Raw genomic sequence first — 27,512 nt, 5'->3', positions numbered from 1 at the left:
AGCCCGAATGCTGCAAGTGAGTTCAGGCTGCGTTGATGAATATCTGAATAATATGAATAATATATGTTAATGGCAAATTTTGACTTTTACATTTGTTAGAATTGTACATTGTACACTTTGTTTACTTATATATAGTTTTTGACCAATTATGGTTTTTGCCAGGCCAATATTGTAAATAAGAATCTGTTTTTATTGGTGTCCCTGGTTAAATAAGGGTTGCATTGACTCACTGCACCATCTTGTGGTACAAACTGGCATGATAAGAAGATGCAGACCAGTACTTGATTTGATATCTTTTCAACACAATACATATTTTGTATGTAATACAGTAGATGTTTTTGGTATGAAGTCAGTATAACATGTAAATTGTTACAGACAGACAGACAGACAGATAGACAGATAGATAGAGAGAGAGAGAGAGAGAGAGAGAGAGAGAGAGAGAGAGAGAGAGAGAACTGGATATGAAACAGTGGATATGACTGAAGCATACGAGGATATTCAGAATTTTAGTTGGATCAAAAATAACCCAGGCCACGAGGACATCACTTCATCATCATTTTTATCTGACATTAAATCTACTCCATAGTAGACTTGTTTAATTTTAGCTCAGTCTCTCATCAAGACTTTAATAATTTATGTTCTTATTTCATTTCTGTCTTCGTGATTTGTGTGACTAGTCATTGCACTGCAAACTTCCACCTCCATCTTTCGTTCATTTTGTTTACCCTCAGATTTCCATGCAGCTTTAAGGGCACCTTTAATCTCCAGTACTACAAAAACATAACCCAGGGCTACAAGATTAAGTGTAGCTTGGAACATCACGTTTTTTGTTTAGGTGTAATCAACAGATGAATCTGGAGCCCCATAGCGTGTGAACCATTTCAGCACAGAGTCTGCTCCTTCTTCGTTGCAGATTAAGGTTAAAACAGGCATGACACAGGACTAATGTGAGTCAATATAATAAGAAGGCCACCTCAGTGTCAACTATATACATTTAATTTTGTGTAATATACCGGGATATTTATAATTAGATCCATTTTGTCATATTTTGTAACTTTGTTTTATATTGTGTTATTTAATTTAGTTTAGTTACTGTTCTTACTGTCTTGGGGCAACTGTGACCACATCATTTCTTCTGGGATTAATAAAGTATTCTGACTCTGATGATTCATCTTACATGAAGATAAAGACAAATATTCCCCACCATTTATGACCTGAGTTGTATATTTCTTAAAAATCCAACAAACCAATTGACCTGATGGATTATTCAGCCTTGGAGATACTGAAGATAAAGACATACTTCATCCAGTAACACTCACACTTGTTTGCACTCCACCCAATAACCAAACTAGTGAATAGCATACTGTATGGTTAATTCATTTTATTCAGTTTATGAGTAACAGTGCATGTATTTGATATCTGAATATTAATTGCAATTGAAGTGTTACACAGGCTCATATATGAAAAGAGTATTGCAGTAATCACACGTCTCTGTGTATGAGACAATGATCTATAAAAAAATATACTTAAATATTAAGCTATACAGTTAATTAGATACAGAATATGTTCGCATTGCAAATAGAAACCTGAATAGATTCCTACTGTTCAGGTACGCACAAAATAAAAATAAAAAACATTTAGCTGTTGTTCAAAAGTCCTTTCACTGTCCTGGACCCAAGGAGAATGTGAGGTATCACACAAACGATGTGCTTTAGCTGTCTTGTCAACGTATACTCTGCTGGTCATAACGTCTGAATTACTCCAATCAAAATGCATCCAGAAACATGGAGAATTTTCCCCTGTGGAAAATGGATATCCTCTGTCCAACCATTGAAGAACTGGATAGGAGGAGTGGGCCTAAAGAAATTGAGGTCACAGTGCTGGCCCATCTTGACTATGGATTCCTTCCACTGACAGCTTTACTCAGCGTTTAACACCGCAGCAAAGCTTTAAAAGGTTTGGATCACCCTGCTTCTCAGCGGGACAATCAGAGTGCTCCTTCTTGTCATCTGCCAGACTGTACTCCTCGGTCCGGTGCACCTTCCACCCGAGAATCATCAGCAGGACGATGCCCATGACCTTGTAACCCACCTGTAAGCCCAGATACCTGTAGGGGGTCAGATAAGTAATAAATGCATGGCTCAGATTTAGATGAACTGCACACCTGTTTGATATGTATAGACCAGTCCGAAGTGGACGGACAACAAAATCCAAAAGAAAACCAGCAAAATTCTATCAATAAATTTAAAAAAGCCTTTTTGTGCCACTGGATGGACAATATTCTAGTAAAGAGCATCATTTACAAAATGAGGGTATGAATCTTGTAGCTCACTGCCTGATTGGTTCAGGGGTTCTCCCTTTTTCCCACCTGATCCCCTCAGAATTTTGACACAAATGGAATCACATCTAGAAAATGAGCCTGATATCAAAAAGTAGCTAAAAACAGGAAACCTTTCATAGGGTAAAATCTGTTCTGAGCATCCAACCATCCCACTTGGTGACATGAGCCTTGAAAAGTTACCCAGAATGCACTTTATGATGTTTTCTCCAGTGAATTATCGGAAAACAAATCAAACATTCAGGATTTCAGCGCTTGCTTCTATTACTCTACAGCACAGACATTATACCGGTGCAGTTTACTGACATGATAATGATATATCTCATCATGCTGATGCTCATAGTAGGCTGAAAGTTTTTAATGTTTCTTTTAGGCTCTCTTTGGTGTTTTACACAGTGGACACAAAGACATCACAGAACTGTCACTTTCTGCCACCAGTTCAGCTCTGACCACAAAACACAACCTTTGATAACAGTACAAAAAAGTCTGTTCTGATTGATAAATGTTCTCACCGGTTCCTCAACATGTTGTTGTCATAGTAACCACAGCTAAACTTCTTTTCGCATACAGTTCTCCACCTCAGGCACGATGTGTCGATGGCCATCCCAAAGAGAGCAGGGGCCGGGAGCCAAGCTGAGATGGAAAAAGAGGTCGGAGTTAGCAGGGGTGAGAGCTGGAGTTACCGTGCAATTACACAGTAACTCCCATCATCACAGTGCAACTTTTTTCCCCATAAAATGGCAAACGTGACCTTGATCTTGACAAACATTTGACTGAAGACCCATTAGGTTGTCAGTCTATGTAAATTTGATTAAATTTTGACCAATATTATAGGAGGAGTAATGATTGTTGTGAATTCAATTGAATGGCAGAAGCCTCGCCATGTCATAAACTTATTGGTCCTTCAGCAAAATGAGCTAAAAAATAAATCAGAAAAGATTTTTAAAACACGGGTGATGAAATTAATACCACTTTCTACTTATTTATGATTTATTAATCTCTTAAAAATTTGCACCATTTGTTAGTTTATTTATATAGCTGGCGTAGTTTATTCCTGGGGTCTTTATACAACCATGACCACTGTAGTTTTTTTAGAGCAGCAGGGTCTTGGAGGTTATCTTGGACTTTGGGGGCAACACTGTTTGAACGAACATATAGAAATGTATCATTAACACTATAATTTGTGTTTTATTTCAATATTACACCAATTTCTTTCCTATAAACTACAAATGTTTCTGTAGCATCAGCCTCTTTAGTAATACGGTAATCCTGTCTTACCCAGCAGTCTCATGAGTAAAAACTGAATTCCTATGGCAAATGACTTCTCATCAGAAGGAACAGATCTGAAAACACAGAAAAAAAAAAGTTACACGAGCAACATCTGCATTTTCCATTCCTGCTGTTTTATGTGGCAGTGATTAATCACTTCATGAACTCTCACACATTAGGGGGCATAGGACACAGATCTGTGAATGTTGTCCTTGGCTTTTGTGTTGCCAATCAAGGAATTAGAGACGGAAAAGCAGTAAAACAAAACAGGAGGTGGAAACGAGGAAGGCGAGGAAACTAACATACCAAAACAGAGAGAGACAAAAGCGAGGGAACCTCAGGAGACACCAGGAAAATGTGAGCATAAGAAACATAAGAAACAACAACAATAAAAATCAAAATAGAGCCCAAAACTCAACAAGAAGCTACAGGAATATAACATAGAGCCACTGTCCCAATGAAGTTTTTGCAGGTGAATAAATATCTATATAAAAATTCATAAAAAATTGATAAGTATTTAACAACGTGGACAAGCACACACTGTATCGTGCTACCCGTCAGAGGGTTGTAACTTTGAACTCACCTGAGCACCATCATGTACATGGGGTTGTGCGTTAGGCAGGCGATGAGGGATGCTAGAGAGATGACGATTATGACAGGGTGAAGAAAATGAGGGCAGCCATTCTCACAAGGACCTGGTTTGGCCTTAGTGCTGGCAGTGCAGCTGCAGTTGCTATACTCCTGTATCCAGAGAGAAAGCAGAGATTATATTTTTTATATTATATTTTATATGTTACCTGTTTGTTCTGATATGCATGGTTTTTGTCCTGTCTCGGATTAAGTACAGCTTGTAATGCTGTTATGTTTTGGCTGATTGTTGTTTCCCAAAATTTGAACATTAGCAGGTGATTTAAACGTTGAGAAGGTTAAATGAAATGGAGCCAGTTGAAGCAGGGATGCCTCCTGAACACCTGAGAATGAGAGGAGCCCCCAGGGCAGAGCCAGGACATGCTGGAGAGGATATGTCTCCGGCTGGCTTCGGAACTCCTCAGTGTGCTCCCAGAGGAGACTGAAGAGGTGGTCTCTGTATTTCTGCTCTGACTGCTGCCCCCATGGACCCCATGAACATGGACCCGGATAAACAGCAAATAATACATGGATAGATGAAAGCTCTTTCTCACATAAGTGTGAAAAGATTATTTTTTTCAAGAAAAAAAAACTGCAAGGCTCTGGTTAAAAACAGATCGAATTTCCATTGATATTCCTGATTTAATCAAACTAACATACATAAAAACAACCTGTAAAAACCGGAGACACTTCTCAAGTAGATGTTTGAATTCCACATTCAACTTTCCACTTGTGAACATGTGAATCCACATCAAAGATGAAATAATTATCGCCTGATTACTGAGCATTAATCCATTAAGCTAGCTGCAGCCAGCTCTGTCTGCGTCTGTGCCTCAGTGGTGGGCTTACACGCTGAGTCAAACTGACTAATGTTCGAATAGCGGTCACACAATCCACCCACTGAAGGATTATTCACAAGCTGTGACGTTTAAACGCTGCAGTTTTTTTCTCTATTTTTAAAACAGCTCTCATTAGTTCTCATTGATTGTGAGTTGCTTTGGTTCTGACTAAGCGAGACTGAGCCTAGACTGGAAGGTGCTAGTCAATCAGACACAACATGTCAGTCTTGAACTTAAGTATTAAACTATATCACTACCTCAATGTGACATCCTAAGAACTCAAAGCATTTAAAGCCCTAATTACTTTCCGTTAATCCTTAGCAAAATAACAACCAAACAAAATGCAATGGCTGCCTTACTGTGGCCCTGTGTGGGCACACCCAGTCGGGGCCCATGTGTATTACGTGTGGGTTTGCCCTGCCCACAGAGTCCCATAGTTTACCCACAACTACCCACTGTGGGCTCACACGGACATGTTTGCATGAACACTGAAGATTCAACATCCAGGATCCAAGTAACAACAGCAACGTCAAAGTGGCTCTGTTTGTCTTTCATAATGTTATACTAAAGTTTTAGTTTAAATACTGACGAGCCAATCTAAGATACACTTTAGAAAAGCCTAATAAACCTTATGGTTTAAAACTATGACTATAAGTTAAAGCTATAACCTTATAAGGAAATAGTTACCCTGACGAGCTGATTTTTGCAAAGGCTCTCGATGGCATTTTATTTGTGGTGTGGATTCCCTGCAGCACTTTAAGCTTTGAAGTACATTACGCTGATAAAGGTTAATATTTCCCAGAGTGAGCAATTTACAGACGCTGTGCAGGAGCAGGACCAAATGATTATTATTTGATACCATACAGAGAATAAGAAAAGAAAACAGTTTTCCCCCTCTGCTCTAAAAACAAATTCATTCACTTACACGGCATCCACATCTTACGTGATTACTCTGCACCAGATAATCTCACAGATTGGTTTGGATGATTTATGGTAGGGTAATTTTTTCCACTTTTATCTGCTCGCCAGTTAAAAATCATACTGTATTTATACAGCTAAAGAAAACATTATAGCTTCACATAACATAAGCCTATTTATTTTTATCAGCCATTGTGGAAGGCATAAGCAAGAGAAGGCACTGACCCGAATCCTGTGGGTGTTGTCGGGGTCTTTGGTGAAGTTCGTGCAGCCAGCGTGGCACGGAGAGATGTACTCAATGCCATCGTAGCTGCACACGGGATTAAAGGTGCTGTTAGGACAGTTGCAGTTTGAATAGCAGCTGGGTGGAGACCTGCGGAGGACAGCAGAGCAGCGAGTTAAAGAAAAAAGGCAGATATGACTGAAGTTTATAATGCCAATATAATCCAGTGCTTGAAGGTGAGGCACTGGATCACAGGTCACTATCATCGGTTCTGAAAGGTGATGAGTGCTGGGTGGTGTTCTTGAGAGCAAACTGTGTTTATAATCCCATGTAGATGTTAGAGCCAAAAAAAGATGAAAACTCTCAGTGTTTCCATCGAGATGATGACTCAGGAAAAAATTTTATTGGCTTAATCTGTCCAATAAAAACAGACTTGGTAATCTTTAAAAACTGTGAATGCAGCACTTTGACTACTCTGGCATAAAATCTGTAATCCCCAAGCACCAACACCACACACAACATATTTAAGGTTTTTTTTTTTTCAGTCTTACACATATTGCACATACAAATCTGGACAGATTATTTTTGATTTCACATCAGATCCATCTAGATATATGGTGATGAGCAGTATACCTTTACCTTTATCTTGCTATTAAATGTAATTCATCTCATTATTTTTATTACTTTGGTTTTCATTTTTTTTTAGCACTTTGACCTTTACATGTAGCATAAAAGATGTTATACAGATTAATAATATTACTTTTATTTATATAAAACACACAAACTCACCAAGACTGGCTGCTCTGGAAATGATTGACCTCTGAAACCTTCTGTGTTGAACAGCCCATCCAGAACAGAGGGATGCAGAAGAGGGTGGAGATGGTCAGCATCACCACAGAGAAACGTGGGATGGCCTTCAGAGAGAGACCCACCCTTTTCATGATGACCCCGCCAGCCAGCATCCCCACAGCCACAGACGGTAGGTTCACAGAACCTGGGAAACATAAGTTACCGCTAAGTAAAAAAGATGTGAAAATCTCATGATGTCATCTTCCGATGACACCCATGAGCTGAAACCCCCCAAGGACTAACTTTCCCTATGCTGGATCCCGAGCAGAGCCAGCAAAGCCAGGTTCCAGCATAAACTGGAGTGGAATTACATTTTACAACAGCTTGAGTGAAACATTTACAAGTGAACAAAGTATTTCTCAGAAGTCTGAGACTGGTTCTCATGTCCAAAATGAGTTGGGACATTTTTTAGCTTTGACAGCTTTTTAATTTATATTCTTTTTGTTGAGGCTTTAATGACTTCAGAGTGACGCAACTTACAGTCATTATCAGACCTTAAGGCGGATTGACGCTGGCACAAACTTCCAGCAACAACATGCGCGCTGCCAAACATGGATGTGTAATTTGAGTAAAACTGAGCTGCTTCAGCGCCATTTGGTTTCCTTTATTACCGTTTTGAAAATTCTCTTCGGATAAATGAAGGGTGTGATACAGTACTAGCTTCATCCAATGCCAAATGCAGGTGCTTGTTCAGACTCGAACCTGAGATTTTATCAGGGCATGCGTTTGTTTGCCGACATCCTTACAGACAGAGAGGGCAATTTGTTTAAAATAATGAAAACATTTTCATCAAAGAAAAACTGGCAGCTCAACTGCTTTGGAAAGTTGCCATATCACAAGTGAATCTACTCACTGCAGAGAATCGATTAAATGATTTTAGCACGCAGTTTAATTTCACCTCTCCAGAGTTCATAAAATGTTTGAAACATGCCATTAAGCGTTCATTATTACTTGAAATATTTAACAGCTGACACTGAAACGGCTGCAGTAATCTGAAGAATGAGCCAAATGTGGCCTTTATTGGCTGCTGCAAGAGTCTATATGAAAGAAATGTGAACCTGAGCAGCGAGAGGATGATACACGGACGCCAAAGAGAGGCAGGACTGAGCACACATCAAATCAAACACAGGTACGGTGACCAGAGGCCTGAACAACGAAGCAGGATTTGGACTTATTGGGGTAGCTACAGGGTTAACTCTGTGTTTTCAGTGTTACTATGGCGATTCACTTCTCAGCAGTCTAGATCGTCATGGTAACTTATGCTGCAGAGCAGGTCATATTCCAGATTAGGGATAAGGTGCAAAATCACCACTTACTGACCAAACGCTTCTCTGGAAAATAGCATCACCATTCCTGGAAGTCTACGGTTTTCTAAGAGCTCTGGATCTCTCAGGTGCATCAGTAATAATACAGATTCTTAAAAGCAGCCTATTTTGTAGCTTTGTTCCCATTTCCTGCACTTCTGCCCTACTCGTTGGTGTTGACCTTATTTCATGTAAAGGAATAATAATTTCTCACGTGCCTCTCACATTAGCACTATGGTGCAGCGAAGTCTGTTAACTCATGGAGGACATGGGAGAAAAAGTGCAAGCCCACATAAAAGACATGGTCAGCGTATAAACAGGAAAAGATAAGATACCACTGGGAAGGACAGAGATAGGGAGTCCACTTACAGGAGACATGTAAGGAAAAGCGATAACCAAGTAAAACAGGAAGTTGAACTTAAGTGGACAAATGAACTAACATAGCAACATGAAAGAGGGAGACAAAAAATGAAAATAAAGATAAGAAGCAAAAGAATGTCCAAAAAATCAAAGGATAATTTCACCAAACACCAAACGAGACCCTGGAACCATGACATCTTTACTCTGGTACCTACCAACGAGCAGGCTGGCATAGGCGGCTGTAGTTGCATACTGTCGCTCCAGATACTTGTTAAGGAACGTAGCAAGCCCTGCAATAACCGACGAGAAGCAGCACTGGGCCAGGACAAGGATCAGGAAAAGAGGGCTCAGCAAGAGGTCGACAAACTTTTTGGGAAAACCTGATCAGACACAGATGCAGATAACTTCAGACACTCTGATTTTTACTCTGGTACCAGTTACTTGTTTTTTGTGACAAAGATACATAAAGCTATCAAACTAACAGATCTTTGCAGTTGGAATGTAACAAACTCACTCTTCAGGAAGCCCAGCAAAGAGTCCTCATCTTGTGAGCCGGACTCACTTTGAGTCACCTGGAAAGTATCGAGTAGCATACAACCATCAACCATTATATGCACAATCCCATCAGATGAGAGCATGGCTAGAACCAGTGGTGGAACGTAACAGGACATTTACTTGAGTATTTTATTGAAGCACAGTTTTATTGTACTTGTAATTTATTAAACTCTTTCTATGTTATGCGGCTTTCTACTTCTAATATTTACTTCTACTTCTTCAATATAGCTCATAATATTGATTTAAAAAGCTTTTCTTGATACATAAATCCACATTCTTTTATGCTGGCCAATGACTTCCTAAGAAGTTGATTTTATCACATTACAGTAATGTTTGTAGTTCAGCTGAGACTACAAAACCTATCAGAGGGCATGGCATGAAATGGAAAGCATGGTAAAATTAATATTTGCATGATCAGGCCACTTGTTAGTCATGTTAATGGTCTGATGGTGCACTATGCAGGTGTTAGAGGGGAATTTGGCAAGTGTGGGAACCCACCTGGAGGTTCTGGTGAAACACTGCAGAATAGAAAATTTAACTCAAATCATAAATGAGCCACCTAATAATTTCTACTCTGAGCTCCAGTGCATGTGCCTTCTTTGTAGACACATCTTAGTGCTACTGCTGCTCTTTCTGCATTCTGCAGTGCATACACAGATGTTGTCTGAGCTCACCAACTCCTGAGCCAGAAAACACCAAAACAACAGGCACAAAGATGGAATTTGGCACTTGATGCTGAACAACATCATCAGCTTAAATTGTGACTCCTGCCAAAGTCCTTCTAGAAGAACTGGAACACACTTATTTGGGCAGCTATTTCGCAGCAATAGCTAAATTAGCTTCTGTTTCAGTGTTCAGTATGACATAAATAAGGTTTCAAAAAATATTTCCTTTGATAATTATACTTATATCACCATTCTCCAATAAACTTCAGCTGTCATGTCCCTCTCTCCTAATGTCTCTGCTGCTACCAGGCTCTAATCCAGCAATGACTTGCGCCAGCCCAACATAGTGCAAGTTAACCACAATACTGCACACTGCCCAGTTTAGCCTGCATTTACTGTCCAGTATAAAATGTGAAAGTTATTATCATTTAATTTGCCGTCAAATACATAACCAGAATACATTGCATTACATGTAAGTCTTAAATGTCCCAGTTTTATCAAATGCTGCTTGCTGAGCAGTCCTTACCTCTGAAAATAATTTCTTATCTTCTTCTCCTGTCCCCTCTGTCATACATCTTTCTCCATCGTTTTTTTCTCCCTGGGAAATACAGAAGCTGTACCTTTAGCTTGCTGACAGATTGGGTGCCAAATTGCACAAAAACCCTTTACGTGTTGGCTGATATTTGTTGAGCTGCTTGAAATCACCCATCTGAAATTCCCTGAGACTTAAAAAAGAAGTTAGTTTATGCTACAGAAAGTATGTTCATTCCTCTAGAGCTAGCAGAAGGACCACGAATGCAACTTTACTGGCTTCTTATTGACTTGCAGCATGGATGCATGGCATTGATGAGGAGAACAAAATGATGCTTGCAGGCAAAGACATATGAAGAGGATATTGTCGCGCTGACCTAGTAGGTGTGGCTGTTGCTCTTCTCTTCCTCCTCCAGGCCACTACCTGCTCTGTGCTGCTGCTGATTAGACCTTGTGTGCAATCTATAACTAAGCGCGGCCTGGTGTGCACCGCTCTGCCAGGTGAGCTGAATTAGAGCAATCAGGGGCGGGCGTGCCTAGTAAACCTTAAAATGCATGCAGCAGTCATTTGACCCGTGTGCGATATACTAAGAGGACAGCAAACAAGGCACAATCCACTTTCCACTGTGAGGAAGACTTTGAACTAGACGGGCTATCGGTTTTTCACTGTCAAGTGTTTTCTGTCTGTGAGGTGCCCACACTTGAACAAGACCAGACTTTGAATTTCACTCAAATTTATTTCTGACCAGTTTCAGGATCATGCAGTCAATAAGGTAGTTAGATAGCTAGGTAGATAGTTTAGAGATGAACTCTTCTTGAACCTCTGTGTACCTTCTTTGTCCCTTGCCACGACCCTTATCACAAACGCCCAAGTCTGGTCCGGTGAGAGCTGAGGGGAGGAGGTACACAGAGGTTCAAGAAGAGTTCATCTCTAAACTATCTACCTAGCTATCTAACTACCTTATTGACTGCATGATCCTGAAACTGGTCAGAAATAAATTTGAGTGAAATTCAAAGTCTGGTCTTGTTCAAGTGTGGGCACCTCACAGACAGAAAACACTTGACAGTGACTTTCCACTTCAGCAATCTTGTCAAGACCATAGCAGACTAACTGGTGAGGCTTTAAAGTTCCTCTTGAGGTGTTGACACGGATCTTGAGAAGGTAGCGCTTGGTTATAGATTGCACACAAGGTCTAATCAGCAGCAGCACAGAGCAGGTAGTGGCCTGGAGGAGGAAGAGAAGAGCAACAGCCACACCTACTAGGTCAGCGCGACAATCAGCACCTCACAGACAGAAAAGACTTGACAGATATATGAAGATATACTAGAATTAGACATACAGTGATGGGGTTTGGGTATCTGGAATAAGCAAGGTGATTGTATATCTCTTCTGGCCTGGGAACACCTCAGGATCCTCCAAAGAGGATCTTCAAAGTGTAGCTAGGTAGAGGCCAGTCCACCTGATCGGACTTTGGATAAGCAGTTTAATGAATGGATGGATGAATTTAATGGATGGCTGGGTGAGGCAAAAGTGAACCACTGATAAGATGCCCTAAAGCAGTCAAACATGAGTTTAAGCCCAAAGAGTCTTGCTTACAGATTTCTTTCATTTACTCCAGCAGCATTTTTTTAATGTAGAAAAACCGAGACATACTGTTGCTTCTTTGTCTTATATTGAGATATCTCATTGATTAAAGGTGTAGCTAAACTTCTTTACACTGACACTGGAGTTTTACATAGCGGTTAGTTTTGTAAATAGTTATTTTGTCACACTCACTTTTGAGCTCAGTTTTAGTTAACCATAATAACCGTTCAGCTATCTAAACTGTTCCTTTGTCACTTAAATCCACACATTGTATCCAACACACTCCTAACAGGTGCCAGTAATGAGCCCTGAACTGTCAGTGTCTGATTGGTGTATTTTCATCTTTGTTAAGGGAAAGTAAGCAGTTGATAGAGATCCTCACACGTTCAGTGAGTAATGAAGACAGGGACATTTATGGGAGGCAGCGGCACAAATTCAAACATACAGGAGAGCATATGGAGGCTCCAGAGGATGAAAATCTCATGGGTTTGATCTCAATCTTTCGAGGAGCACTTCAAAGTTTCTCTCTCCTTTCATGTGACATTGTCCTACAACATAAGCCTCTGTGTCTTTGTGCTGCATTCGTGTGACGTGGGAACATTATACTGAACTGACAAGCTCTGCACAACAGCATTCAAAATCACCCAAAAGCTGTCAACCACTGCAATAAAAGATTTCTGTGGAGTTTTTGTCTCTCAAAAGAATTAGTTTAGAGCCTTTTTATAAGGACATGCCTGCTGTTAGTTTGAATCTGCGTGAAAGTTTAAAAGACGCATCATGTGTTTCAGTGGTTCTCAAACCTCTGCCTTATTATCATTTTTTTTATTTGCATAAGTTAATATTCATCCATTGCTTATTTATGATTTATACTGGGGAAAAAAATGCTGATGATGATCTGTCAGTCTATTACTGTTTTAGGATGACTTCCACTTTTTGTGTGCAACTTTCAGCTAACCACTTCCCCTCTGTGTTCATCGATAACATTTATGTAATTATGTCTGCTGTTTGCTCATTTCTGTTAACTAAATCAAAAACCGCTGTTGGGAAACTGATGACAGACTGGATTATGAAAGATGCATGTTTTTAAAAGTTTCCAGCAGGGGGCGTCTCCTCTGATTGTAAAGAGAAGTCAAACTATATACAAGTCTGTGGGTAAATGGCCAAAGTGCAAACTAGATTTCTGACCCCAGTAAAAACTTTCCTGATGGGTTTATGGGCTCTAATTTCATGTTTTAAAAAAAAAAATACAGGATGATGACTTTGTGAACTATACTCTTTGTGAATTATAGATGGTTGGAGGGCAATTTGCTACCATATGAGTGTCCCCTCAGTTTCACAGTCAGAGGCATTCCTCTGTCCTTGTGTCTGGTTTCAAAACATGCAGAAAACAATTATTTGCTGTGTGAATGCGAGAATTCCCAGCAGCTAAGTTAGTTTTAAAAACACAGTCTATGATTACTGACATTTTTCAAATGTTACCATGGACTAAAAAAAACCAACACAATAAAAAAACTGTTGATTAATGAATATTTACCTTAGAGTGATTGATGTTTTAAACTGGCACAGTATGTTTTAAAGCTTTAAGCTGTGTCAGGCTTTAATTGGCTTTAATTTTTTCTAATAATTGTATTTTGGCCCACTTGAACTTCATTGTTTTTAAGTCAGTCAAGTTAAAGCTGGAAGTGAAACAGTGGTTTCACAAAAAATGAGGGGGCATGCACTTCCTGTGGAATAAGACGCTTTAGCTTATCTATGACTAATATTTTTCTTAAAGCATTTCACAAACGCAGATTTGTATGTGAAATCGCTCCACTGAGGTCACCAAGACTGAAACTGTGCCTTAAATAGTGAAAAACTGAAAGAAAAACAAGAACAAAAAACAACCTGCAGCGCTGACATTAAGCCAGCAGATGTCAGTCAAATGTGACATAGAGAATATTGTCCTTTAGGTGTCAGATCCCTGTTTTCTTCCAATATTTACAGTCACATTATGGATGCTTCTTGTGGACTGCACAGTCCTGACATGAGCTCTGCTGTTTAAAAGACTTCTATAAGAGCGAGGCTTACGTGGTCTTGCGAGGCCATGGTACGTGGGAAGAAGAAGTAGGGGATAGAGGTGAGAACCAGGCAGCCGGTAGAGATGAGCAGGCCCATCCACCAGGCACCGATCCAGCGAGGATCGCCAGGTCTGAGTTGGAGCACAGCTTCTCCTGGAATTATCGGTGAAAAACGCCGTAAGGCATCCATACCTCTTTAACCCTTCAATCAAATGACTTCCAGACTTAGCTTTACCCAAATCTTTTCTGTTCACGTCCACATAGACCCGCAGCATGACTGAGCCCAGCAGGTAGCCGATGGCAGGCCCGAATACAGAAACTGCAAACAGGATGGCTGTGAATGATAAGAGACGGTAGGCTGTGATGGACCGTTGAGCTGCAGCCAGTCAAATACCTTAACATTTCAAAATAGATTGTATTTTTCCTCTAAAGCGTCCGAACTGATTCTAAAAGACTCCAGCTTTAACCTCCAAGCTATTTTAGCAAGTGGGGTCATTTTTCGTACAACATTTCATACGGGAATATTTTTTTTTAAACGGTTCCATCTGTATTTATCCTTCATTCATAACAGATATTCTAAAATATTCCATGGAAAAACGGGGGTTAACCTGACTTATCTCTGTGAATCATGCTGTTATAAACATCACTTTGGGGAGTACATTTCTGACTCAAGGCTTCTGCAGGAATAAATCTTGATATTCAAGGTCTGTTAGCCACAGTTTGATGCAAAGCAATAAAGCATGAGATTTAAAGGGGAAAATTAGAAATCAAAGCTAATTTTCTTGCAAACAGACATATTTCATCTTCATCAGAGATCTTTATAAGATCTTTATCACAAACATTTTGAATGACAGCCATGTTTTTCGTTAAACTCATTGTTGGAAGAATTAACACTTCTACTGATGACTCGAGTTTCTGAGTCTACTTGACAGCGTCGACGAGCAGTACTTCTAAAATCTAAGCAGCAGCTGGTTTCTGAACACTTCAGTGATCTGATATCATCCTCTAAGCTGTCTGTAGACAGAGTGATGACTTTAGTTTTCAGTTTCACCAACACAAAATACTCGTACTTTCACTCCTTGTGTTTGTATATTTATCAGTTTTTTCACACGAAACCCTGCTAAATAATCCAGTTTAATGTGGTCCCATCAATCTTTGAACTGCAGGTCATTCACCTATGTAGAGAGGGGAATTTGCAGGCCCAGCAAAATCATCAATGTAGGAAATCCCATAGGGCTGGATGGGCACTGATCCGACACCAAAGAGCAGCTGAGCGCTGGCCATGAGCAGCCACAGGTTGTTGGTGTCGGTCAGACGTCTCGTTTCATCACGGTTGCACGACTGTGTGTTGTTTGAGGTGCTCTGCAGGTTGCACATGTCTTGGCGATCTGGTATCAACACACACACACACACACACAGGGTAGAAAACAAGGAAAATGATAGTTAAAAACAGGCCAGAAGACACAGACATACTACTTATTTAATTTCCTGGAGCTTCTCTGACCCTCCGCTGACACTCTGTATGACTTTAACTGGGGGCAAAGCGAAAAGGAAGAAGAACATTGTTATTGCAAATGAAATGCCCCAGAGGTAATTGTAATCTTCTTAGCTTTCAGAGAGTGCACAGAGATTATGAATTTCCTCCTGATTTATGCAAAAGTTCAACTGGAGAGCACCAGCGAGGCTTTCCAAACACATGCTAAAGAACACAGAGGACCAAACAGCAGAAACTTGTTTGACTCCCACTGAGTCCTATGGAGCCTTTGTTAGAGGATGCTGCAACTCTTAAGTAAAGCCCCATAAGTCTTTTGGACATATTTGTACACATGAAATCCCCCTCAGCTCTGGACAGAGTCACAGGATGGTAGTGTCAGCAGAGACAGAGCAGCAATGTTTTTATAGCTTCATCTTACTATGTAAAACAGAGCCGTATTCGTACGGCTGAGACAGGAAGTGAGGCAAAGTCAGCATCATGGCACTGATGGCCATCAGCAGTCCACCAACACCGATGATGCGAGGACGGTGGACCCGATTCCCAAAGTAGCTCACGAACACAATCAGTACGCAGTTACTGACCTAAGAGACAGAGAAAAAAGTCAGAGAGGAGCCAGAGGAAGCGCCACACCTAATGCATTAAACTCAGGGTGGCACTGTTGTGCAACGCTGCATCACTTGGTGCAATCTAGCACAATTCAGAGGTAATTTAAGGATCCATAATTAGATGTCACTTTAATCTGTATTTGCATTTCATTTATCCAAAATGTGGTCATTTCTGCTGAATGTTTTGCACACAACTTGTATAGCACTGTAACTGCAGTTGGTGCAGTTCAAAGTGCTTCACGGGGGAAAGCAACATTTAAAACACGTGTGTGCAGTTTGTTTGTTGTGTTTTCCTCCCTGTCAGTTCCTGTGTCTTCTGTGCTGTTCCCTAAGCTTGCCTCTTACTCTGCACACTAATTTCCAGGAATGCTGAAGCTATTCTCTGCTGCGGGAGATGATTGGTTGGTATGGGGTCATTTTGTCTTATTTTGATCTCTTATCTTTTGGCATTGTACTCCGATAAGAAGCGAACAACATTAGTAACACAATGTTAAACCTGAAGCTGCTTCACTAAGCCCCTGACCCTGCTTCACAACAGTAAAGCTCCATGTAACCGAGAGGAAGTGCAGAGCTGGGTGATAATTGTCTGGATTTATCACTGTGATGAGACTACACATTACACATAATCTTTTGATCTGGCGTTACTGAGAAAATATCCATCAGAGCAGCTTTAAAGAAACCAGAAGAAGATAAGCTAAACTCATTCTTCATGGAGTATCGCCACAAAGACAGCAAAATGTGGTTTATTTGTGACTGTCTTTGACAAACAGAAAACATTTATATGTGTGTGAAACATTTAAAGCTCACTGGAGTATAAAAAAACCCCAGAGTGACCTCTGCGCTGAGCGCGTACAGAAACAATCTCTCATCACTCCTGACGCCTGCATTTGCAATAAAACTGTTCCAAAATACTCGAGTCCCACTCGGATTGTCAGGAAGTGTGATTTTGATTTGTTGCTTGCACTTTAGTTCCTCCTTTGTCATCGGTATCCTTGAAATAAAGCTATCATGATCCTACACTGGATGAGGGTAAGTTATTGTTGGCTCCCACCTCGTGCAGAGAGGAAATGGTTCCCGAGGAGTAGCTGCTGAGGCCGTAGCGTCTCTCGATTGTGCTGATGGTGCTCTTGAAGTAGGCGCTGTACAGCAGCTGGGACAACTGCAGGAGGCCGTGGCAGAGCACGAACAGCTAGGACACAGAAGACAGGTCATTTTAGTCTTTCGGTTATGTTCGTGAAATAGTGGAGTGTGGAAATATGCAGGAGGAAAGACAAAATGTGCAGGAGTGAAGGATCTGTAGCTGAAACAGGGTGAAGTTATAAATGTCAGCCATGTCAGCTACTCTGTAGCAGTTTCAGCTGGCACCATCACAAAAAGCCTAAAATAATTAGTCTTAGAGGATTAAATTGTTTTTAAGAACACAGAACAATTCAGGGGAAACACATTTTCACAAAAGGCATCTCCACTTCTGAGTACAAACTCAACTGCACCACATTCCTTAAACTCCTTTCCAAGTATTACACAAGGCTTCAGGCACACCAACCAAAGACTTTGCAGACAGTTCGCCTCTTTCTGCAGGTAAAAGTTTGTGTATTCTAACCTAAGAGCTAAAAACAGGTTATATTTTTAACCAGTTAAAAAGTTTATTATATACAGTCAAACATATGGCCTGCCAAAGCTCCCAGTCCTGGTTACTGGAAGGGATTAAGCTGTGAATCAGATTCATTATATGAATTAAAAAAGCATCACATGCGGCAATGTAAATACGGTATAGTTGGGTTTTTTTTAAGAACATTAAAATTATTGAAAATGCCCTGAAATGAGATCCAAGCCTTCACATCATTTTCTTAAAGTTTTCATTTCTATACTGTGGTTAAAGCCTGAGGAGCCGTGCTGCTTTCTTTGCTTCGCTTTAGCAGTACGTCTTCATAATGTGGAAAATCTCAGACATATTATTTTGTGATTGATTTTCATAAAATATCTCAGCCTGTTTATGACATGTTTGCAGAATCTACTAAAAATGTATAATAATGTTTTCTGCTTTGTTTTTAAAAGGTTATTATGTATTTGTTTTACTCCACTAAATGAGGTTGTAATGAGGTATGAGTCGCTAGGTTTTAGGTTTCCTAGAAATCAAAAGTAAAGTTGCCAGACTCATGATTAGATTTTTTTCTGGAAAACGGCATGTCTGCACTGCAAAAGCAGTAACGCATTAGCGCTTCCTTGGAGCTCCAGAGCACAGCTCCAACAGAGGAATGAAATCACTTATCCAGTGACAACATTTTGGGATCGTTTCAGGAAAACTGCTTCATACTGCGTCTCCATCTGGTTGTGGAATTTGTCCTCCAAGACTTTCTCTTCACACCCAGATCAGAGTCGCCCCCTGAATGGATTCCCAGTGATCTGAAAGAGGAGTGACTTGCTTCTCTGTGTGTCAGAAGGCTTTCACAGACGCACTGCTTACTTTTTGCTACGGGGGCCATGGATACTGCATTGAAGATACATGTTGAGATTAGCGGTGAATTTACTATGAAAACAATGATAAATCCCAGCTTTCAGCATGTTTACCAGCTGCCAGCTCGTCTGAGGGAGAATAAACTCTGCATTCGCCTCAGAACAGTTAATGCTCCTATTAAAGCGTGGCTTTATGGTTGGTTAGCACACACAATGGATCCTTTTACACGGCTGATAATATTTCATCTTCATTTTCTATCAAATAGGCTTCAATTACCTAAGTGATTTGACAACACCTATCTGCACAGGCAGGCAAAAAACGTCTTTTGACCAAATTAAAATGTTTCAGGTCAACTTTGACCTCATTTTGGCGTTTTAACAAAGTCAAATTGAAACAAATGCAAGAGACAGATCTCTGGCTCTGTGCAGGAAGCAAGTCTACCAGGAGCAACATTTTATCTTCAGTTAATGGAATGCCAAAAAATTAAAGACATGTCCAGTTAATCCTGATGAAGCAGTGTTGCATTCTTTTTAAACCGTGATATGATATGCATACACAGCCACAGATTAAAGAAGCTGCATTTTGTTGTCCAGGTAAAAGTCTGGAGATTAAAAATCTCTTTTGCAAAAGTGACCAGGCCAGGATGGCAGCAGTCATCATCAAATAGGTACCAAAGACAAAAGTCAGTGTTTCAAATGGGGGGTTGTTTTTTTTTTTTTTTTTTTCTTGTCTAATTCTGTTCTGACTGGAGACAAACAGAGGGTCAGCTGTACTGATGACAGTTTTAACAAACAAATGTACACAGATCAGAGAAAACCAGCTCAAGCAGAGATTTATATATAAAACCCAGCCAATGGGAAAGTTTGGGGACAGACAGAGAGAAGTAAGCACGGTAATGACCCTACAGTTTTAGACGATCCCCTATGAACAGCATTCGGTGAGAGTGAGAAGGAAGAACTCCCTTTTCACAGGAAGAGACCAATAGCACCAAGCTCAGGGTTTATGGCCATTTTTTAAACACTTCAAAACGGCATGAGAGCGCAACCCCCAAATAGCGCTCATAGATGTGGTTAGCTTTAAGGATGATTGTTTTTCTAAACACAGTTGCAGTCAAAAAATAAGACATGCTTTTTTTCGGCATTAAATATCAACACAATCAGCAGTTAATTAAATGTGGCAAATGTTTGTGCACTCAATTGCAATATTCTCATCCCTGTACTTAGAGAAAACCTAGAGAAGCAACTCACGGTAGCCCTGAGAGGCCAAACGGACTGCAACTTAAGAAAACACCAGCAATAAGAAAAACACTGCAAAAGCACACAAAACGACAACGGAAATGGGAAAAAAAGAAAACAGGAATAAGAAAAACGAAAACAGAAATAGGAAAAAATTGATTTCCAAAAGCACAAGGGAAGTGTTTCTGGGGGGACAATAACCCGACGGATCAGTTGCAGGAACCAAAATATGCTAAGAATTGCGCTGGGAGAAGTGGAGGATCTGTCGGTTTTGTGAGGAAAGAAAAGATGAGAAGTAAATGTGTTAGCCTAACTATTAGCCTAAAAATCCGTCATCTGTATTATATGAATCATGATAAAACACACCTAGCATGTTTCGGGTTCCTGCAACTGGTCCGTCCGGTTATTGCCTCCCCAGAAACACTTCACTTGTGCTTTTGGAAATCTTTTTTTTTTCCTATTTCTGTTTTTGTTTTTACTATTTCTGTTTTGTTTTTTCCTATTTCCGTTGTCGTTTTTCCTATTTTCGTTGTGTTTTGTGTGCTTTTACAGCGTTTTTCTTATTGCTGGTGTTTTCTTAAGTTGCAGTCCGTCTGGCCTCTCAGGGCCACCGTAGCAACTCGTTTAAATACATGCGCAACAAGGTCAGTCTTGTCACTGTCAGTATCTATATATTTTACTTTAATGCCAAATCGCAGTTTGCGCTGGCACAACACATTAGCAAATCTGTCCCATAAAGAGCAGATAGTAAAATAAAGGTAAAGAAATCAGGCATTTCCTCATGTGCGGAGAAGAAAAGGTTGGACAAAGTCTTTTCAACATGTGGTTTAAATGACAGATTCTGATCTGTATGTTTAAATGCATGGTCATGGCTTTTTGCCATTTTTAAAAAAACAACTGAGTTTTTCCTCCATTCAGCTGTGTAAATTGGAAGGATTGTTCTACTGAAAGGGAAAAGAGCAGATAATTGTGTAGGCCGCATAAAAAATTAATTTAATTAAAAAACTGTGCTGTTTGTTAAAAGGGAAACTTTTTACAAACTTTAAGTATTTGGATTCTCTGAGCATTATTCATTTACTTCTCCTTTTTGAACGCTTTTAGCTCTCTATGATTGGAGGTCATTGTCCCAACCTTCAACCCTGCTGGGAAGGGAAGAATTGAGGGAAGTTCACTCTTGAATTCCAAAAGCTTTTATTTTCATGGACACGTGTTGTGGTTATTTTGTTCTTATATGTGTTCTAGTCTAGCAAAAAAAAAAAAAAAAAAAGAGGAAAAAAAGGGGGAAATAAAAGGAAAAAGTGCATGAAATGTGTACAAACTCTCTGAGGATACTTAAAAGAAAGTATGTGTACAGGTCACCTCCCCTTATTGTGAAACAAACATAAAACAGGTTTTCTGCACAATAGCATCGTGAACAAAGGAGCGCTGACATTTAAAGCAGTTAGTCACTCTGAAAAATGTGCTTATTCTCCACTTGAGTAAGACTGATATATTACTCATATATCAGTTTGTTAAATATACTGGAATGATGCATTCAGGAGATTGTTTTAAGATTTTCAAAACCGCACATTCAGCGCTGACTGCCCGAGCCTCGAGTTTTAGGCCGCGCTTCAAAGTGTGCACCAATCCAAGAAGTAGTCTAGCACACAGCCTCCTTAAAACAGTGACCTGTGAATACCAATGACTGTATAAAAGATACTTACATGTTAAAATGCCAAACTTTATAGTAGAAATGAACACGGTTCAGGTTCTATTGATATTTCCCCCCTTCATAACACTACCATAGCTCTCCTAGGATTTTATTAATTAGATTAATTAGCAAATATCTGCAGGTGATGCTCCAATACAGTCCCTGAGTTCTGCTTCTTTAAAAATTTAAATATTTAATGTCAAAATTAAGAAACTCAACGTTTCATTTATTGCGAATGGTTGCAGTACCTATGCAGCCCACCAGGGGGCTATGGACAAAAAACTTTGGTTTTTCACCTTACAGCAGGGGTGTGCAACTCCAGGCCTCAACGGCCGGTGTCCTGCAGGTTTTAGATGCGTCCTTGATCCAACACAGCTGATTTAAATGGCTAAATGACCTCCTCAACATGTGTTGAAGTTCTCCAGAGGCCTGATAATGAACTAATCATTTGATTCAGGGTGATATCTAAACCCAACAGGACACTAGCCCTTGAGGCCTGGAGTTGGACACGCCTGCCTTACCGTTTAGAGCTTATTGCGATGACTGCTGTCATTATTTGGAACTACATTCAAAAAACCGTATTGAAGTACCAGGATATGTGCCAATATGGCCATTTTTACTCTCTAGAAATCACTCGGCTGGTCTCTGGTGTTCACCTGTGTTTGCAGTTTGTGCTAATCCGAGCACAGCATCTGTCTGGAGTAGACATGGCAGCTGTGCTTATCTTCTCACCATATCCTGATAAAGAAATGCGATGCGATTTGACTGTGACTCAGCCACAGACGCGAGCCTCATGCTCAGGTGCAGTGAGGCTTTCGAATGCTTCTCATGCTCCTGATCATGATGTAAACACTACGTGCCCCTGTGCAGAAACTTGGCCCAAACGCTGGCAGAGCTATCCTTAAAGAGAGGTTGACGGTGTCACCTGGGTGTAGACTCCAGGTGTAGCTCAAAAGGACCTAAGAAAACAAGCAGAATGTGCTCTTGAAGCTGAGCAAATAGAGAGCAACGTGGTGCAACGTGTAGCAGTACCAAGGAAAGATGGATGGATGTGATTGCTTCGTGTGAAGCCTTTGTTGACCGGAGAACAAAGAGCACAGCTTTATAACTTTTTACTCGTTTGATGTTAGACTGGAGGCCAACAGCTATTCAAAGCTCTGGCAGTACAGTCTGACTGAAAAGGTTGCAGGAATGATTTAGAAACAACTTTCTGACGAATGGCTTGCTGCTCCGCTCATGCTGAACTGCTCCCATTGTCTAAACATAACACTGCACACCTTTGAAGTTCAGGTGCATTCTCGCAAATTTCACTGTGTAGTCTCAGGATGATGTGAAGACACCTGCAGGACGAGCCTCGCTGTTTCACTGTCCTCCACCCTGCTTATGTTTGCTTGGCTTCAGCGGAGGAGGGCTTTAAAGTGAAGATAAACAGGGAAAGATTTGCAGTGGCCGGACCCACCACAGGCGATGTGAGAACATCGAAGGTAAACACTCAGAAGATTCCAAACTCAAATAAACGCTCTCCCTCTGGAAAGCTAAGAAACTTCTTCCACCCCCCCCACCCCCACCCCCGGCTTCCGGAACCTATTACTCATATGTGTCACTCACACGGTGAAGAAGAGGAGTCATTTCTCTTAGAGTTTTGAAAGCAACCACTAGTGTTTGCATTAATATTACTCACAACTCAAGAACAAACTGTTTTCCTCCCATTACTGCCGTAAAGGGAAGAACAACTGCTTCTTTTGGCACACGTTCAGGCAACAATTCTCCTTCGAGTCAGTGCTTTGAGCCTTTTAATAGCAGAGCCAAAACACATAACAAAACTGGAGCTGGATGCGGATCCAGAACACATAAAACTGCTGTCAAAAGTGATCAAATGAAGTTATTAGTGATGGAAAAACAAAGTTGTCAGCATTCTCTTCTGTCAGGAATTTATCTGAAGCAGAAACACGATGAAATTTCAACAACAAGGATCCGATTAGCAAGTGAGAGAAAAAAAAAAGAGCTTGTGCTCAAGGCGCTAAAACTGCTTCCCAAAGTTTGGATGACTGAGTGACAATTAAACAGCAACCTCTGAGGCCTTATATGCTTTAGTTTAGTCTCTGCAGTTCCTCTAGTGTCCACTAGAGGCTTCAAAAGTGAGCCAATCCTCGATAAAAGCCCATGTTAAAACTTTACAGCAGAAATAAACATGTTTACAGTCTGCTACAAGAAACTGTTTTAATCTCTGCATTGAGTTTTTTTTCCCCCTTTTAAAGCATCACAGAAGCATTTTTCATTGTTTCCATGATGGCGTCATTTTTCAGCCCCAGAGGTTCGCCTTTGGTGAGAAACACAGGCGGCCATGATGCCTCCTAGGCGTCACCTCACCAAACTGGCGTCCCTGAACTGGCCCTGTGGGCCGTGTTTGTGCTGTGGGGGTTTCTTTTGGAGCATTTTTAATGGAATCAATGCTTGTTAGCTTTATCTAATAATCTGTCTGTAGCAACACAGTAACTTCCAGCTCCAAAAAAACAACAAAATACAACAACAAAAAAAAACACAATATAGTGGCCAAAACTCGTATACTTTTTTAAAAAAATTTTATTTGTTGCTAAAATGTGAAATAATTGTTGGCCCATAGTTCCCACGTTGCTGCCAATCTGTTCCAGTGTTGACGCCCCTTGACGCTCTTTTACCAGTAAATCATGATTTCATCCAAATCTAAAACCTCATTTCCACTAAATACAATTGTGACATCTCAAAATTGCTCACAACAAAGTTGGACTCGGTTAGGTCAATGGCTCTTCCAGTTACTACCACAAATAAGAATTGACTGACAGATGCAACCACCGTGGTTCATCCCAACTTCTTCTGTTGCTTTATTTCTATATTTTTAATGATAATGACAAAACAAGCAAATTAGGTGCTGAAACATCTACAATGTGGAAGTTCAAAACTAACGGGAGATTTCCAAAGGCTGCATCCATCATTTCCATACAAAAGGAATGACAGGCTGCAGTATCCTGTAGTATGACATGAACTATAAGTGAATAAAGAAAGGTTAGTGCTTCATTTCTTTTCCATATGAAAGGATGGAGGGCTGCTGTCGGCCCCTGATCCTCACTTTGAGAACCTAAATTAGTCAAAGCTGAACATTTGTCTTTGCTTCTGCAGGTAAACCAAACTTAATTTTACTTTTTAATTGCTCTCACTGAGTAATCTCTTTAGTTTTCCCTCCACACACCTTTCATTTAATAATCTGTGCTTGATTCTTCTGACCGTGGACAGGTCCACACAGGTGAGCACAAAGCCTCCTGGGACTGTTTCAGGTTCAGGTCATTATTTTCAGTCGTGTTCTTCGTTACATTTCATCCATGTTGAGTTTAGACTCTGACTGTTGTGGATGTGTGATGTGGTTTTGGATCAGCAGTAACAGCTGGACTTAAGGCAAGTGTGTGTCTGTACATGTTTATATATCTATGTGAGGACAGATAAATTGGAAGTTTACTATACTTGTGGGGACCAACATTCGCTTATGAGGACAAAGTGCCCGTCCCCACAAGTTTGAGGGCATTTTTGAGGCTCAAAATGTGGTTTTAGTGTCAGGGTTACAGTCACAGTTAGGTTATGGTTAGGTTTAGGCTAAGGATTAGGGTTAGGCATTCATTTGTGATGTTTAGGGTAAGTGGCTAGGGAAAGCATTATGTCAATTAGATGTCCTCACTAAGATATGAAAACGAGTGTGTGTGTGTGTGTGTGTGTGTGTTCCTGTCTAGCTATCTTTGTGAGGACCGAAATCTGCATTCTGCTATACTCGTGAGAACCAACAGTCACTTGTGAGGACACACAACCCGGTCCTCACAAATGTGAAGGGATTTAAAGGCATTTTTGAGGCTCAAAATGTGGTTTTAGTGTCAGGGTTACAATCAGGTTATGGTTAGGTTTAGGGTAAGGGTTAGGGTTAGGCATTCATTTTTAATGGTTAGGGTCAGGGTTAAGGGCTAGGGAAAGCATTATGTCAATGAAGGTCCTCACTAAGATAGTTGAACGGGGTTGTGTGCGTGTGTGTGTGTGTGTGTGTTAAAGGTTGTTTAAATTCTCAGTCTTTCAAACGTTACACTGTAAAATACTCAGATTTAAAAGAGTTATTCTAACATTTATGCAGAATTTGATGAACTGCTTGAAAAAATTAAATAAGAAATTCACCAGCCTTTGACTTTAGCGTGTAATGCTACCTTGGGTTGCTTGAAGTTCTTATTAATATTATTAAGAATAACATTCTTAACTAAAGCCAAAAAAAAAATCTTTAGTCTGACCATCTTAAGGTGGAACTTTGCTTGAACCTGTCAATAAACTTTGTGAAGTGAATTAAACTTAAATTATTTGCAGTTGGTGAATTAAAGTCCCCAAAACTTTGTAAAAATATAAATTCATATAATATTATCAGACTTATAAATCTAAAACTCGAAAGCTCCCTCTTTTAACAACCTATATATATATATATATATATATATACATACATATATATATATATATATACATATACATATATATATATCCAAATGAAAAAAATGATTTAATTTTTATTATTAATTATTAATTTATTTATTGCTAAACACATTTTACACGTTTGATTTAAAACAGAGTCCTTTAAGGTTTTCATTCTGAACTACATGAAAGTGCCTAAAATTAGAAATTTTATTTAATTTATAATTAATTAATATAATGCATCTTTTACATTAGTGGTATTAATACATTTACTTTATTTGCACACTCACAGTAAACAAGTCTGTAACTGAGACTTTGCACTTTACCGTGTTGGATTCTTCATCGTTAACCTCCCAAAGTAAAAAGGGAGAAAAATGTTTGATTTATAATTACAAAAATTAAAATCACTTCCTGCCTTGGAAATAACATTTGATTTTGGTGGGGGTGAACTTCAGTTTGTGCGTAAAGATTAGAAACACGTTAATTAAGATGAAAGCGGCAAGTTGTTCCCTGCAGGTCACCTCCAGCATCATCAGCCCAAGCAGCAAACACTCAATCTGCATTTAAATCTGATTTCAATTAGCTCAGATTGATTTATTATTATTATTATTATTATTATTTTTTTTTTTTTTTTTTAGCTAGCAAGAGACTTATGACCACATTGTGACCGATTTTATCTTGTTTATCTCAGGTGAAGCTCGGTTTGCGCTTAGGCAATCCTACCCAGGGGGCAAAATCTTCGAGTTATGGAGGGAAAAAGGTGAAATGCGCTCAGATTAAACCTCCACTTGAAAATGCCACATTTATGTGGCTCATTATTTTTGCCGCGTTAAGGTGCGGCTGCTTTCATGCACCCACAGATGGGTTCCCTGAACTCAGTGGAGAACAAAGTGGAACGCTCCCCTTGAAGCCGAAGTAGAAACTCAGTTTGTGTGCGTAAAGTCGCAAAGTCGCGCACTCCTCTAGGATAAATGCGCACACGCTGCGTCCTCTGTGCAGAGCCAGCCGGTGTCTCACCTTTATGCTGCAGCGGAGCGTCCTGGGCTTCTTCGCGTCTCCGCGCGGATTCGCGTCCATCGCTTTGGCTCGGGGCTCCACAGTGAGCAGAAAGGCTTCCTCTCCAGGTTTCATGTTTGCGTCCTCCCCCCGCTGCTGTGTGCGCTCTCTTTTCTTTTCTTCTTTTTAATGCCCGTCGCTGATGATGTAACTGGACTCAGCCCACGGCTCCACGCGTAAATGTTTTGAAACTTGTGAAAAGGGAACAGGTCTGAGTCACGGGGCGCAGCGCTCACCTGTGACAGTTGAACTGTTTGTTAAAGAGCGGAGTCCCCGGTGTTACTCACCGCGTTATTCACACGCAGACGGGCTCTAATGTGAGCAGGAGTGTTTGTCATGAATCCAGCGAGCCTCGTTTTGTTCTCCAGCAGCTCATTACGCGCGGT

General features: G+C 40.2%; 1 protein-coding gene across 2 annotated transcripts; it reads right to left on the bottom strand.

Annotated features, from left to right (window-relative positions):
* Window positions 1-1,372: 1,372 nt before the first annotated feature.
* Window positions 1,373-27,512, bottom strand: slco2a1 (solute carrier organic anion transporter family, member 2A1). 2 transcript variants are annotated; one of them, XM_063466960.1, is made up of 15 exons: window positions 27,088-27,512; window positions 17,272-17,409; window positions 16,034-16,196; window positions 15,296-15,508; window positions 14,356-14,454; window positions 14,131-14,273; window positions 10,474-10,545; window positions 9,242-9,299; window positions 8,943-9,107; window positions 7,004-7,208; window positions 6,217-6,364; window positions 4,191-4,348; window positions 3,617-3,681; window positions 2,851-2,971; window positions 1,373-2,107 (listed from the first exon to the last, which is right to left on the bottom strand). In XM_063466960.1, exons 1-15 carry the CDS (start codon window positions 27,199-27,201, stop codon window positions 1,924-1,926), a joined length of 2,046 nt encoding a protein of 681 aa, XP_063323030.1. In that variant the 5' UTR covers window positions 27,202-27,512; the 3' UTR covers window positions 1,373-1,923. The 2 variants fall into 2 exon arrangements, with proteins under 2 accessions (XP_063323030.1, XP_063323031.1); XM_063466961.1 differs by lacking the exon at window positions 10,474-10,545 and having other exon boundaries at window positions 27,088-27,511.

Source organism: Pelmatolapia mariae, linkage group LG23, assembly GCF_036321145.2.
Source record: "Pelmatolapia mariae isolate MD_Pm_ZW linkage group LG23, Pm_UMD_F_2, whole genome shotgun sequence".
Classification (NCBI taxonomy): domain Eukaryota; kingdom Metazoa; phylum Chordata; class Actinopteri; order Cichliformes; family Cichlidae; genus Pelmatolapia; species Pelmatolapia mariae.
The sequence above is the reverse complement of the archived record's forward strand: the minus strand, read 5'-3'. Positions and strand labels throughout refer to the sequence as shown.

Coding starts and splice junctions, on each gene's coding strand:
- slco2a1 (XM_063466960.1), bottom strand. CDS start 27,201: ATGAAACCTGGAGAGGAAGCCTTTCTGCTCACTGTGGAGCCCCGAGCC. Junction 17,410..27,087: donor CGCTCCGCTGCAGCATAAAG/GTGAGACACCGG, acceptor TCTGTGTCCTAG/CTGTTCGTGCTCTGCCACGG. Junction 14,274..14,355: donor CGTGAACAGAAAAGATTTGG/GTAAAGCTAAGT, acceptor CGATAATTCCAG/GAGAAGCTGTGCTCCAACTC.